The sequence below is a fragment of the Cygnus olor genome, chromosome 4 (assembly GCF_009769625.2).
Source record: "Cygnus olor isolate bCygOlo1 chromosome 4, bCygOlo1.pri.v2, whole genome shotgun sequence".
NCBI lineage: Eukaryota > Metazoa > Chordata > Aves > Anseriformes > Anatidae > Cygnus > Cygnus olor.
In genome coordinates, this window is record NC_049172.1 from 27,502,263 (window position 1) to 27,518,536 (window position 16,274).

General features: G+C 34.6%; 1 protein-coding gene across 5 annotated transcripts in view; it reads left to right on the top strand.

The window, feature by feature from the left end:
• The window catches only part of SPOCK3 (SPARC (osteonectin), cwcv and kazal like domains proteoglycan 3), a 199,149-nt gene that overhangs the window by 165,310 nt on the left and 17,565 nt on the right, over positions 1-16,274 (top strand). For all 5 annotated transcript variants that reach the window (XM_040555879.1, XM_040555882.1, XM_040555883.1 and 2 more), the window contains one exon: positions 11,461-11,580. In XM_040555879.1, the coding sequence (XP_040411813.1) occupies positions 11,461-11,580 (120 nt within the window). The remainder of the gene's footprint in view (positions 1-11,460; positions 11,581-16,274) is intronic.

Genomic DNA, 16,274 nt, shown 5'->3' on the forward strand with positions numbered 1-16,274 from the left:
CACTTCCTAGATGCTGCAGGATGTGTACAGGTAGCAGAAGAAAGCACAGAGCCGTTTGGAGACCAAGCATTCATCTTAACAGAAGAAATGCCATACATTCTGCTGGAGAAAGTTTATAGACTTATGAAATCTTAAGTGCCAACATTACAAATGTAGAATCCCTCAAAATTATATTTGGTGTTACAGCAAATGGTGAAAGCTACAAGGTCTCTACTTGCCTTGCACATTAACTTCACTGTTTGCTTTGATTTATTTATTTTTTTAACTTATACAGGATCTTCTGTTGCCAAGCCAAGTAAGTTAGTTTCTCTTTTTCAGTGACTTAGCTGTCAAATTTTTATTACCTCTGTGAATGCTTAAGGAAGAGCACTTTAAAAGAGTTCAGGAGAGTTATTCACTGCAGTGGGTCAAATGACAAGTATCTTATGATTTTAGACTTTGTTCAGTTTAACTGGAAAGGCTGTATAGATGAGGAACTTTGTATTTTGGTGCTTACTGACAGGGTATTTTACATCAGAGAAACATAGTTTAAACTTTCCAAAAGGGATATGCTGTTGCTAGGTTCAACTGGATTGTATCTACATGCATGGACTCTGATCTGAAATGGGAAAAAGGCAACATTGAGGTTAGAATCCAGTCTGCTCAGAGAAAACCTGTATTATTTTAGCACATCAGTCAGAATAGGTTAAAAAAAAATGAAAAAGGGAAACCTTTTTTGGTGGAAATTTTTCCATTTTTTCATTAATTATATCTTGAAAGTTTTGTCTTGAAAGAAGGATGCCAACCTCTGGAAGTCTCATTTTCTTTTCTGTAGAAAGTTGGAAGTTTTACTAATGGTAAACTTCTGCATATTTACTTAATAACTGCTTTATAAGGAAGCATTTTATTATGATAGCCAGTTCATCTTCAGCATTGCAGTTCTATATCTCCCCTGAAGAAGGGTATTAAATCTATCCCTTAAACTAAGAGAACACCCAAAGCGTATTTCTTTTCTGAATGTTGTCATGCTTTGCAGAATAATTCACTGACCATTATTAGTTTGCTCTGGAGCTATTTCTTCTTATACTGAACAAGCTGTAGTCTCTATTTCTGGACTACAGGCTTCGGGTGAATGAATACTGGCCATCACATAAAGGGTATATTTGAACTGTCAAATATCGTAGCTCATTGGTTTTCTTCTTGGTTCTTGTCCTTGGTTTGCCCTGGGTTCTGGCATTTAACTGATTGTGTTTAAAGAATCAACAGACTCTCTGTTGGCATGAAGTATCCGTTCCCCTTTCAGGTATGCCTCTGAGAATAGTTTTCTCCATGAAGTGCTTGCTGTAGACTGAATGAAAAAGCACTATAGTTCTTTATCTTGCAAAGTTTCCCAGTGCACTGGTATAGGCACCCTCTAACATTTTCACATATCTATGTGCCACACCAGTATGTGCTTCTCATATCCTTCTTACGTAGTTATAAAACAGCACTTTCAAAAAATTTTCCTTTCCTCTCCAAAAATAATAGTTGTATTTCAATGGGATCATTGTTGGTAGTGCAGGATTTTTGGTTTTAAAAAGATTTATAGGCATGAACACACCAAGGCTAAATAAATTTCTGTCTTTCTGAATATTCATAGATAGCTTATAAAAATTCTCTGAACTACATCAGACATTCACAAACAATCCATTTAGTGTTCAGTGCATAGACTAGCAAAATATAATTGCACTTAGCTAACGTATTTTCATGTATGCATGTGTAAACATTTCGGTTATTTGTACCCTAATCATATATTTTTAAAACCATTACTTTCTTCATTGATCCTTCAACTTCTGATTACTAAATTTGTGTGAAGACACAGCTGCAGATTACATTTAGTTAAGTAGAGTTCTGTTTTCAGTGAGCTGTTGCCACAGTGTAGTAGTTTTTGCATCTCACGGTGCATGTGATTCCTGTGCCGGGGGAGTGGGTCCTGCTATTATATTATCAGTGTAATGGATTGACTGCCATAGTTTTCTTCAGTAGTACAGAAAGAGCTTGTCTTGTCTACCTCTGATGGCTTTTAAAGGCACAAATAATTCGGTAAATTGAAGTGATTCTATTCTCAGACCTCACTGACAGGTCCACAGAAAACTGTAATGTACAATCTTAAGTGATTATGGATAATGTTAGTAGTTAAGCATTCAAGAAGAGCACACAAGAGAACAACACATACAAAGTGATTTAAAGCATTAGATCACAATGTAAATACAAAAAGAAAATTGCTTCAATGCCAACCTTAAATTTGTCAGACATTACCAGGATCCAATGTGATGCAAAATTCCTGTATGCCAGACACTCGCAGAACACATTCTAGTTAACTTCTATTACTCTGTGTTTTAGTCTAGTCTTCACTTCTGCTGTCCTTTCTTGCAGACAAAAAGGTGTAAACCAGTGGGCAGTCCTATCAAGGCACAGCGGTAATCTTCTCTTACAATAGGAAGGCCATCAGTTCCTTCCACCCAGTGTGGTAGACCTTTGAAGCCTCTAATCAGCATAGAATTTTTCTGATTTCTGGTTAGAAGTATAGGAATAATACGAATAATTCATATTTAGTTTTGTTTTCTTTACATAGAGCATTATCTGGTTTTTGTTGTTGTTGTCTACAAGGTTGGAAAAACTTTTTATCAAATACAAAAGAGATAATTATGGGACACTGTCAATCTTGATCTTGAAAGGAAGAAAATGTCCTGACTTTATATCAGTGCTGTAGAATGTTTTCAGGAAGCCTTGAAAATGAATTTGGAAAACTACCTCATCTTTGGGAATGGGTTGGCTGGAAAGCTTTCACCACTAAAATGATTGCTGTTCTATCCCTATTTGATACTTTTGGTATCTTATATTATATGAAATATTAGATTCAAAGGAATACAAAAAAAGTTATGGGCATGAAAAAATCTTGAAAGATAACATATTATAGTGGACTGCCCCCTTGCTATTTTGTTTTTGCTATCTAGCTTACTAAGTGTGCAATTTACAAATTAACAATATAATCCTCAGAAGTTAATTGCTCAAAAAAGCAGAGCATGATGAGAAATTATAACCAACACTTAAGGTTAGTAGTAGTTAGCAAAGGAAGCCATATGTATTGACTGCCCTCTAGAAAATAAATTAACAAATTACACAGTAGAGTTGGGATACTTCTGACAGATTAAGGAATTACTATCATCTTATTTAATTACAATGCTTTAGGAAGTTTACGTATTTTAAGTTGAAAATAGTATTTTAGCACATAAATTCTGTATTTTGTAGTTACTACTATTTTTCCTGCACTCAGAAGTGGTCATTATATTTAAATCTGGAGTCTTTAAAATTGTGAGGACACAAGAAAATCAGTTTTATTTTTTGAAAATGTAATTTAATTGAAATCATTTTAAATTTTATGAAACATTAATCATGCGCAGAATGTCTGTATGGAACATTAATTTGAGACAGTAGGAATAAGCAGCTGCAGTTCTCTGATATGGTATCTACAGCATTTATATTAATTATCTCATAACACAGACTAACTGAAGTAGAAAATTCATTATGTTTAGTTAAATAGTAAGGAAATCAGAATGCTTTTATTCGTTAATTTCAAGGTATCTTCCTAAAATCATAGGCCCTAGAGGTAACAGATGGCTAATAAACTCCATCAGCTTATAGAAATGGAAATATATATATGAAGCTTTTCAATTTACAACTTTTTTTTTTTAAGTTCGGATTTTACACATGGGACTGTGAAAAGATAACTTAAATGATTGTCCCGTCCTTTAGTTATGAGCTTGAAGGGCTTTTTGTCCTTCAGACAAATATATTGTTTTTTGGCAAACGCATTTATCTTTACCATAAATTGTGCTTTGGATTTGTGACAGAGATGATACTGAGCTAGAAACGCTGCTATTTATTGCAGGAATTGTTAGACCATTGGCCTACTTCTGGTATTCTTAGACGTTCAGAGTCCCCAGATGAGGACTAACCCTTAGTCTGGAGCCTGGCATTTTCAGTTTGAAGAATCAGTTAAGTAGGGTTAAATTCACAAACGTGTGCAGAATGGAAGACTTAGAGAGCACTAATTCTGGGTAGGTGTCTTTTATATAATGTTCCAGTTTACTTGAATAGATGCTGTGTTTAAAGGCAGCACTGAATTATAATGCCAGTATTAGGGTTACCATATTTTCACACTGGGCTCTCTGGAAAAGAAATACATTTATATGCGCTACTGGATGTGCAGTTTATCAGTGCATCTCAGGGGCATTAGATTCAGCCATACAGTAGTACATGAATGGTAGGTAATGCATTGAAAGAACATCAGGCTCTCTAAGCTGTGAAGTGCTCTAAATAAGCATTCTCACCATTGAATTGGAATTGCTGCTATAACCAGTATCTGGATGTCTAGCAATCCTGGACAGCTGGGTGCAATCTCCAAGTTACAGCATAGAAAAAATGCTCTTGTACTTTTGGGAGAAAACAGTTTAGAGTTATGAGATTGTAGTATATTGTTGATTTTAAAGAGGGATAGTCTTCTGTATAGTGAGGAACCTTCATGTGAATGGCACGATAATCACAGGACATGAATGACTGGACACTGCGCTAAGCAACCTGGTGTAATTAGACCTGCTTTTAGCATGGCTAAACGACTTCTGGAGTTCAATTCCAGCCTAAATTATTCTGTGATCATCTGTAATGATCCCAAGACACAGAGAAAGCTGGGATGATCAGAAGTCTTGCTTTAGTACACACTGATTGTTAAATTACCCATCTCAGGTAGGAGTAATTTCTAGTTCGCTATAGGAGGGAGTTGATGTTATCCTGTTTTTTGGATTGTCCATGTGTTCTCTGTAAGTTTACTTTTTGTTATTTTACTATGTACATGAATCTCTAAATATAGTCCTGCCTGAATTCATGAGATTGTATGTGCTGGGGATACTTTTTTGCAATTGTAGGGATGTGTACCTTGAAATACCTGATGGAGTTGTGGTAAGCACAAACACATCATGTGGTAGCCAAGTACTACATTCTGTCTTGGAATTCTGCCTTCTTTCAGGGCAAGGTTCTTCATATCTCACTCTGAAACAAAGGTTAATCTTTCTTCCACAACTTAATCCCATTGGCTGCTAAAACTTTACAGTCAGTAAATCATAGTTTTCAGGCTAACTGGCCATTAGCAGATTTGGGAGCAGAAGAGAGTTATGGTATGATCTGTTATGTAAAGACTTAAGAAAAATTCTGACTGTGGGACACAGAAGATAGATCAGTGGATCAGTTTTACACTCAAAATACCATTAAATTGTATTTTAATAATTTCTTTAGGTTTTTATAGCTTCCTTCACAATTGTCAGGCCTTCTGTTCTTAGATTTTAATTTTGAACTGAAGTCTGCTGCTGAAAATGTAGGTGAAAGTATCTCTTCCCAAAGTAGACAGAGACACAGGTTCTGTCTCCAACCTTATGGTGCCCTGCATTATTGTGAATGATGCTACATAGTGTGGGGTGTGTTTATCACGTTTTTTTTTCCAAATCACGTTTTGACCCTTCACTTAACAAAAATTACTCCATAATGCAATTATGTGCTTTTTATGTGCTCTTTAATGTGCTTTTGTCAACATGGTAATGATTTACACTTGTTGAATTACAGATAATTTTATTATGTGTGTGTATGTACCTATATAAAAAGTGTATACTGTTAAATTATTTTCTGTTATGTCAGAAAGCTTAAAACTGGTTTAAATATGTTAGAGAATTCAATTCACTACATTAGTCCCAAAATATGTTCTGCATGTGTTTATAGCTTTCAGTAGCACTATTTTTACTTCTTCATCAATTAGCTTGAGTTGAAGGCACTGAAAGAACATATACTGATTAGCATTTTCACATATTCTGCTTCCAATCAGTAAATTATATTCAAATGCCAACACAAATTGTAATATTTACTGTATGTGAAAACAAATTGAACAGTTGGTTCCACCTAACATTTAAATAATATTTATTATAAAGAAAGACATTTCTGGATTGGGTACCTACAAGTTTTCAGATCTGGTCATGTTTTTGCATAGCCATGTAAGTTGTTTTTAAAAGACAGTCAGTTTTTATTACTTCACATGATAGGAGACTCCAGTAACCTTTGAGCTGGTGACTTCATTTTACCCCATACTAATTCTCTTAATGGCTGCTAGAATTGATTGTAATAGCAGGAATCCCTTACATTGGCATTAGACAAAAACAGAAGTACTTCTTGGCAGGTTCCTGAGTGGATTCATGTGATTTAATATGCATTTTTTGATTACTGTCTAACCTTTTATGACCTTTACTGTCTGTCTTTCGCCATTAAAGATTCATCTCCTAGTCTATCAGGTGAAATAATAGTCTGAATAGATCTGAATTACTTCATCATGACCTATTTTAAATCAGCACAGATCAATGCATACAATGTTTTCAGCAACATGTATCTTTTCAAGTTGATCACTGGGAAGAAAAGTCCCTAAACATATTCTAGAGTGCATTAATTAATACAATTTTTCATAATATAGCATAACCTTGAGCAAGCACATTTCATTGGCGAATAGCATTCTAGTGAACAGAGCATTAGGCTGATCTCCTTGGCTAGAGAGTACAACGTTTATTCACAAGCATCCTTGTGGCTGGTGCTGTACTGAGACAAGCTAAATCAAAACCAATTTAGATGTTTTCAGTAATTATACCTGATTTTTTTGTGACCTAAAGATTTTACCTAAGGATAGCTTAGAGTTAGTTTGTACAGCCCAGGGTTACTTTGTGCAGCCCAGCTTCTCTGAAAAAAAAAAAATAATATTTGTTTGTAACTGTGATAATGTCTCAGTGTTATTTGCCACTTCTCATGACTTTCAGAAAGCTACTTCTTAGACTGAAGTTTTTTTTAGGTCTGTTCATCTGAATGTTTGTGGAAAGCTGAAAAAAACCTTACTGATCTGTTTCTCAGTGGGAATTCTTTATTTTACTATTTTAAAGATTATTTTGCTGCTACTTTCCTTTTTACATGTCAGTATCATAGAAAGGTTCTTACATGTCATAGAATCATAGAATCGAAGAACGTCAAAACAGGAACAAAAATTTGAAATGTGGTTAAGGCATTTTAGAAATTATTAGGAATCTTCAGTTTGTCTGTGCATGTATGGCTGGTATCCTGTCTCCCAAACGGATATGATAACCTCTAACTATAGACATTTCTGTACTACTTTAAGGATATTTCCCCCCCAACTAATACCCTGTGTTGAACCCAATGATCTTTTGACGTCCCTTCCAACCTCGGCTGTTCTGATTGTATTGATTCTGTGTGTTCCTTACATACTTATATAAATCTGTTTTCTGTTCCGTCGTTTTCCAGTATAAAATATCATGTTCTGATAAGGTCTCTCTTTTTTTTTTTTTTTTTAAATCTTTTAATTCTCATGATAGGATAGTATTGGCCTTTTTTCCCTGCAAGCACTACATATATACATATATATATACACATCTTATGAAAATAATTCTTATATATATATATATATACACATATATATATAAATATTGAAAAGCATTTCAGAAACATAAAACAATCTTAAGAAAATAATTCTTATATATATGATTCTTAGTGATTAATGTATATATACGTGTATATATACATATATATATACAATTCTTATATATATATGTATATAGGAATTATTTTCATAAGATTGTTTTATGTTTCTGAAATGGTTCAATAAATATAACAGAATATTTAGAGAGGATCATATGCAGGAGTAACCATAAAAGTGAATGAATACTGGCAGATATAGTGAATTAACCTTAAGTAATTCTACCAAAACCACCTAACAGGCATCATAAAATGAGAAATACATTCTTAATTTTCTTCTGCTGCTATTTTAGTGTTAGCATAGCTAGATCTTGAAAAGCGTTCTGAAAAACAGGAAGTATACTGAAATCTGAAATTTAATTTCTCAATGGAAAATTCCAAAGTAGAGAAAAGGGGAGAGTGGAAGGAGGGAAAACGAGAAAAAAAAAAATTCAATGGATTTTACTCTCGAGTCAAAGTAAAATTGCATGATTGGTTAGTGGTTATTTAACTTACTCAAAATTTCAACATATTTTAAGCATCCCCTGGAAATGAAATGATTGATAGAAATTTTCATGGCAAAAATTATAATTTGCTTGCTGGTTCTACTATTTAAATCTTCCTCTGGGATGTTAGTAAATGAAATGAATGTTCTTTGATTAAAAAAAAAAGTGATACTCAAATATTGAAATATTAGATGTTGTTCTAAACCCATGATTTAATTCCTCGATGAGAACACTGTTTGTCCATGTAAATTATTAAGTGTGCAGATCAGTGTAATTCTGCTGCATTTCTCATGTATATTTCACATACAGAAGACATCTGCTTTTACTTGACATATTAGAAGTGTCATGAACTGAAAATTCACTGTGCATTTAAACTGGTAATACAGTAAATGTAATTACCTGCTGTGTTCGAGAGCTGACTCCAGCACTTGAGTAGCTATGAGGTGTAAAATAGGCAAATGATAGTTATAATCAACTTGTTTTGCATTGCCTTGATTTTTGAAAATGATCTATTCCCATGATAAAATTATCAAAATAATTAAAATTAACCAAAAAATACGATAGTTTTCTCGATCTTTGTTTTGATCTAGAAACCATAATTTAAAGCATCAACCAAAGTTTGGGAAAAAGGTTATTAGAAGTTGAAGTTGGAAGAATGCCCCTAATCTGAGATCTGATATGGGATGTGTGTGATGCCCAAAATGTGCTGTAGGTACATTCCATTTTGAAAGGAATATAATTCACAAGAGCACAGAAAATTACATTTTAGGTCATATTGTACATGGCAGTGGCTAGTACCAGATGTTGAAACAGCAAGCCATATCTTATTCTTAGACATAGTCATTAAAGAAACACTATTTGCTTTTATTAGTGCTTAATGAGTTTAGGAGATGATTATCTTCAGTATGTCTTATCTATCTGGTTCTGCAAAATGGAGGATTCATACATTCTCTCCATCATGCAATTGTCATGTGCTACTTTCTGTTAATATTGTTCAATCTGAGCTTTTACTTATAGCTGGCACTCTCTCATGTGCTCTTATATGCATATACGTGTGTGCGTGTGTGTGAGAGAGAGTTGTGAGAAACATGCTCGTATGCTGCCTCTGAGTAGGACAACTCAGAATCAGAGGTTAATCGACACAGCACTGCACATGGACAAGTTAGACGAAGATGAAAAGAGCCAGGTCAGTGCACCACACTAATGTAGCTGTGCTGTTTCTGGGACTTGTGGTATTGTTACACAGCATTGTGCAGAGTAGATAAATGGAAGTGGTTAAATAGCAGGCTAGATACCCCTAATGATTATGCTTTATTCCAAACCCTTTGATTCAATTGTAAAAGTCTTTCTGTTAAACCCAGGGAGGGTAGTTAGAGGAGAAAACAACATTATGTTATTTCTGCTGTAATGAGAGGGGAAATTAAAAAGGGGCAGGGTGTTCCAAGTTAATGTCAGATTCTTTATGCTAGCCTGTCAGCTGGTGCAAGAGTGGTAAGGGAAGGTGTCGTTGTTGTAGCAAGTGTAGAAGTCCCATGAGTTTGAATTATGATGTGGAGTCTTGGCTTGGGAGACCACTTTCATCTGGTTGTCACAGTATGACAGTTTTGAATATATATGCCTGTGGGTCGTTAACAATTTTTTTCTCAGTTCTCTATTGAATTATCTGAAGAAAAAAAAAAGGTTCCAGTACACAAGAAAAAAGCACAATACGGGTTTAAATAAAATGTCAGTTTGTTCGTAATATATGCAAATGTATGTATATATTCCATCTAAGTCTTTCATGGAGAGAATCGAAGTCCTAAGAGAGATGTTTTAAGCAAAGGATGAATAAACAAGTGCAGGGATGCCTGCTGTTTTAAAGGCATTGACAGTTGTTGACATAATGACGTTTCAATCTTACTCAAATAAAAATAGGTGTTTCACAGTGTTCGATTTAATAAAGTGTGCTGAAGGCAATATCATCAAACATTATAGATTGCTACATAATAAAGATAAAGCAAGTTGAACTAGAGATTTATTTTCAAGAGCATTGCTGTGAAGCTTTGCTGCCTTAGGTTACAAGCTTCTGAGGTTGTAGCTTAGTCAGTTACTAGCAGACTCGGAAAATGATCCTGTTTTAGAATAGACTATAGAATAGAATATTTCAGTTAGAAGGGACCTTCAAAAATCATCTAGTCCAACTGCCTGGCCACTTAAGGGCTAACCAAAGATTAAGACATGTTACTAAGGGCATTATCCAAATGCCTCTGAACACGGAGGCACCACCTCACTGGGAAGCCTGTTCCACTTTTTGAGCACACTCACAGTAAAAACATTTTTCCCAATGTCCTAGTCTGAACCTCCCCTGGAGCAGTTTTATGCTGATATCATTTGGAAATTACACCTGTTGCCAAGAGTTGGTGGAGGTATTTTGTTACCTAGGGAAGCAATTCATCCAGTGCCTTTTTGCTAGTTGCCTTCCTGCTGCTTTTGCAGTCTTCCAGGTCCTATTACTTCTCTCATCTTCTCCCAGCTTCTCTCAAACACCTGAAATGGGAAAACAGATTTCTGGAATGGATATTTCCAAGCACACCTTTTCTTTGCCATCTTCTTGAGCAGCTTAGTAGGCTTTGTCTCTGCACAGCTCTACTACATGTCTCTTCTGCTGGCCTCAGTACTAACTACCAGTACTGTACAACACTTCAGCCAGTCTGTTACCTATCTGTAGCTCTTGATGCTACAGATAGTCTCTTCAATTTTGTGTGCTTTTTCTGCCTTTGCTGTTTCTGGTCAAAGCCATCCTTTTGAACACCAATGTGTCGCACTGTTGCTTGTTATAGTTATGTGCTCATGATCCTTGGCTCGCAAAACTGCGTTCAATCAGATAAGCTTTCAGTACACTTTTGAAGGACTTTATCTGTCAACCCTGTTTCCTCTTTTCACACTCCAGTGTAGGGAATCAAGTGAAGTGTTCCTGCATTATCTGTCTAAATCTCCAATGTGTTTTGGTAGGGCTGACTGTACTATTGCCTCAATAAACATAACAATGAACCTCTAAAAGACTGTCCTGGGACTCTGTCATGCAACCTCTTCTACAGCAGGATGTGAAAATACCTGTATTAGAACTAGTTGTTTGCAGTAGTTTGAAAGGGATTTTGTTAATTTAGATATTGTTGATGATATTGATGTATAATTGCATTATACATCATAATTTTATTTTCGAGGACCCCAATTGGGCTTTGAAGGCCTAGCTAAGTAATGAAAGTAAATTTTATGAAGGAAAGCAAGCTGTGGAACAAACATGTTTATATTATTTTACATGTGCTACGTTCTTGAAGCATAATTTGAAAAGTTGTATTTGGCACTCAGGGGAAAAACATTTAACATTTTGCATTTTGTTTTCCAGTATGCAGTGACCTCGAATTCAGGGAGGTTGCAAACAGGTTGAGAGACTGGTTTAAGGCACTTCATGAAAGTGGAATTCAGAATAAGAAGACTAGGATTATTCAGAGGCCTGAAAGAACCAGTAAGTGATTTCTACTTATGTTATTTGGTCATCCCTTTGAAACTTTTCCATACTTCTGTATTTCTGTTGCTAATACTTGCCTTACCTATGTGTGTTTTAAAGAGGCCATACCTTTGTGCTTTCCTAAGGTTAATTTCGTATTTATGAAGCAAACCCATATGGCTTAGTAAGGATATATGATGTTAACTTTAAACTTTCAAAGCTGTTTGGCAAGACTTTTACTCATAGAAAATATGTGGCAGCTACCAGTCACAAAGCTATCATTTAAAGCTTTATGTATGTGAGAAAATGAGGGGGAATGGGCTAAAGTTGTGCCAGGGGAGGTTTAGGTCGGATATTAGGAGGAATTTCTTTACTGAAAGGATTGTTAGGCATTGGAATAGGCTGCCCAGGGAATTGGTTGAGTCACCATCCCCGGAGGTCTTTAAAAGACGTTTAGATGTAGAGCTTAGTGATATGGTTTAGTGGAGGACTTGTTAGTGTTAGGTCAGAGGTTGGACTAGGTGATCTTGGAGGTCTCTTCCAACCTAGATGATTCTGTGAAAAGTGACAGTGGATATGTGCTTGATAATTACCTGCTGTATAAGGAGAAAAAAGAAAAGAAACAAGTAGGAGTTTTGAGCAACTTTTTCATAGAGAAAAGTGAGTTGCAGAATGGCTAGCCATGAGAAATAATGTACAGGAGCTCTAATTATGTGTGACCCATGATTGCTAGTTGATGTCACTGTAAGTACTCGTACAGAAAAACACATGAAAAAGAAACTTGTATGTAAAAAGCAATTTTCAAAGACGTACTTCGAATTGGAAAAGACTAAGGAGTACTAATGAATTTGAAACAGTAGGGGGAATGATTGTTTTTTAAATATCACAAATATGTAAACAGACGTTTTTTTGTAGAAATCAGTAAAGTTTTTAAAAAGTTTTTTGAAGTTTTAAAATATAATTATCAAATTTATTTTAAATAGCAAATTTATTTAAAATGTGCAATATTAGTTTTAAGAGTGACAACCTACTCTGGAGGAGAGTCAAATTAGATTTTGTAAGTCTTAAACTCTACCTTACATTCATATGAAGAGCAAACTATGAATTCCTCCAGAGAACAAGTTTCACAGAACTTGGCCACCACTGGCTGATTACTTTAATTCCTTCATTATTAACGTTTTAAGTGTTTGAGACATTTTAGCTTTTGCCTGATTGCTATTCGTAGCCAGCTCCCCCACCCCACCACCCCACCACATTCATTTATTTGTTTTAATTGGAGTCATCATTTCTTTTGTGATTTTTTTCATGATAAAGTTATAATTCTGTAAAACACAACGAATTAAAGATGATTCTGTCTTATCTGGGAATTACTTCTCTTACCACTGAGAAAAAACTCTTTCTGAAGTATGGTGGTAATGCAAGAATGTTAGGTGGTAATATAGGGATGTTACTTTTTCTTGATCTTGAGAAAAACATATTAAGAAAATATATTTCCAGCTTATGTTCTGGATGGTGCACATAACTGCCATGTGTTGTTCTTCTCATCCAGTAATGAAATCAACAGAAATACAAACTGTAAAGCTCATTAAATAAGCTTTTACTGTGTAGTAATAATAAAAAAAAAAGTATCTAATAATATAGCTAATGTTAGCTCATCACTCAGTTAAAGCTCAGCTCTAGCATCGAGTACTTTTATGTACCTGTACATTTTATACTCACATTTGTTTTATAATTTGTTTGCTAATTTTTATTTTATAATCGAAATTATGGACTGTGTTTAGACTAAAGATCTAAGACTTTTAATAGGTGTGACTCTAAAAGTATGAGTCCTTTACATTTTCGGACCTTGTGAAGTTTTTGACCTAGGAATCTGTTGTATGTTCAGACTGGTTGGTTTGTTTTCAAAGTTAAGTGGTCACAGAATAAAACAGTGAAGTTTGGAAGGTTGAATATTTTTTACCTAATGTAAAATTTAGATTTTATGTCTAGTACATCCTAAATGTTCATGTTTATGAACAAAGAACATTATGTTCAATGCAGAAAATAATAACCATGTGCTTAGATTATGTAGATCAAAGCAGTTGTGAGATACCTGGGTGTGTTTAACATAGGTTGATCAATTGCATAAAACTTTGGTCTGGGAAGTCTGTGAGTATTCACTTCTGTAGCAAACATTATGATCCAATTCAAAACATTAGTGTCTGTGGGGATCTTTCCTACCTGACTTGATCTTACAAAGGAATCTTTCTAAGGCAGGTAGAGAGATTTATTTGCCATTAAAAGCCTTTAGAAGAGGATCTTATCTTCAAATACAATTATTGCAATTGAGGGAAAAAAAAAGTTTCTGGCCCAGTTTTCAGAATTTCCTTTTGGGAAGCCTTCATAGTCATGAATTTTTCTCCTTTGACATTGTAAAGAATTCACACATGGTTTACAGGTAACTGAAATTTAGGAACAATTTAGACTGGATCCCACCCTACCAATTTTTTGAGAGGCAAAAACGGTTGATTTGGATGGCTAAGAATAGTCTTTTCAGGGCTCTTTTTATTTGACAGGTAAAGAGATAAAAGGTGTGGAAAAGTCTGTTTGTGTTGCACTACAGTATTCAAGCTCCCTGTGAACATGGTACTGCCAGAAATGTTTGACTAACACTTGTAACATGGTACCAGAAATCAATCACAAATATCTAGAATGTAGTACAAAATATTAATTCAAGACAAAGCTGGTTTTAAATTTGGCTTTCTGTTTCGAGGAATTATACCTCATCAACCTTAAAACAGAGATAGCATTGTTATAAGAATGTTGAAAAGTTTGCTAATTGTTATAGGAATGCTAGGTTGGAAATGTGGAGTTGTGATGATAGGCTTTGGCATGTTTGTTTTCTTTTTACTAAAATGAGCCAAATCAAATTTAAGAAAATGCTTTCATGTTAGGTGTTCAGATTGCCTAATATTTTCTTCTTTTGGACAAAATTGCAGAGTTTCACAAAGACATTTGAACAATGACTATTCAGAGTGTAGTTTTTCAGTACTACAATCAGTTACTCAAATTGCTTATATCTAATTGTGAAGCAAATGTTTTCAAATATAAATGATCCTATTTGCTTGATATTTATAGTTTTATAGTTGGCCAGTACTTACTTGATCTAATTAATTTGACAGTCTACTGCAAACTGACAGTCCTTCTGTAGACAGAAAGGGACTGAATGAATATACAATCAGTATTTCATGGTAAAATATTGGTATTTCAATCGGTATTACCTTTTTGGATTTAGGGATATAAAAACTGTTTAAAAACTGATTTGGTTAATGCAACTCTGTATTTTTTCTGTTTTCTGTACATTTCTGACCTTGAAAGCTCCTCATTTTGAGGCAGCAAAAAATACTGTAATTAACAACATTCCTGTGGTTTAGAAGAAAATACTGGATCTCTATATCCCTGTAAAAACACAAAGAAAGAAGAAAAAAGAATGATAATCATTCAGCATGGTAATATCCTTTCTAATACCATTAATAAATTCTTACAGTTGTTTGTCAAGAGCTAACTCTGAAGGAGTATCCCTAAAAAAAGTTGGTCCCTCAAAAGTTGGTCTCCAAAGTCTTAGTGGGTCCATAACACCAGGCGTCTTAATTTCTAAGTGTATCAAGATTAAACAGAGTCCACCCCCTCTTTTAGGGTTGTGTGACAGCTTGGTCTAGAAACAAATGCAAATAACTTCTTAATTATGTATTAGCATATGAATCTTAAAGATCTATACAGAAGAATAGCTACAACGAAAAGATACCTGAATGCAACTTCCCCATTCAAAGTCCTAATCATTCCAACAGAACCCTGGACTTGTTCGTTCCTGTTGGGGAGTTAAAAATCTGTCATGGCACCCTTTCTCCCAGGCTGCCTTTTATTCTTGTCATAGTTCCTTCCTTGCTGACAAACCATTCTGCATTTTAAAAAGCAATTTGTGACATCCTTTCTGGTTGTCTGTTTGCATTTATTTTTCTTCCTGTTTCAGTCTCTCTGGTGGCACTTGGAACAGTATTTATTAAAAGACTCGGTCCTTCTGCCCAAGGTAGATATGGTGAAAGTTGATTGTGCCTTGCTAGTACAGTTCAGAGTTTTTTCACCTATTAAATGCTCTGCATTTATGGTTACAATCACGACTGGTATTTCTAAACAGCCCAAACAATAGTATTTAAGTTGATGTTCTTTTAGAGGCATCAATATTCTGATATCAAGTTAAAAATATAAGGTGCCTACATTGTTGTGTTTTTACCAGGTTACACAGGTTTTTTTAACTGACACATTTTTTTTGTCTGAATCTTACTAGTTATGCAAACTATTATATTTCTAATAATTAATAGCATTTTATTTCCAAAATCCCTTTTGTGCTCAGGTGTATTCTGATTGTATGTCTCTAGAAGGACCATTATTATAAATGCTATATAAAACCTTAAATCTTGTCCTCAACCCATTTATGGTCTAACTAGATGACACAAAAGGGAAAAGAACACTTTACCCCCATTCTACAATAGTACCCCCATTATTATTCCCTTGTGGATGAGAAAATAAAGAGTTGAAAAAATAGGTGAAATTTTACTCGTCTATTTAAAGATTTAAAATAATTACTCTATTTCTGTACTAATTTTGTGTGATAAAACTCTAGGGAATTAATTCATCAAATGCAAAGCACAAAGATACCATAGTCCCATAAGTAT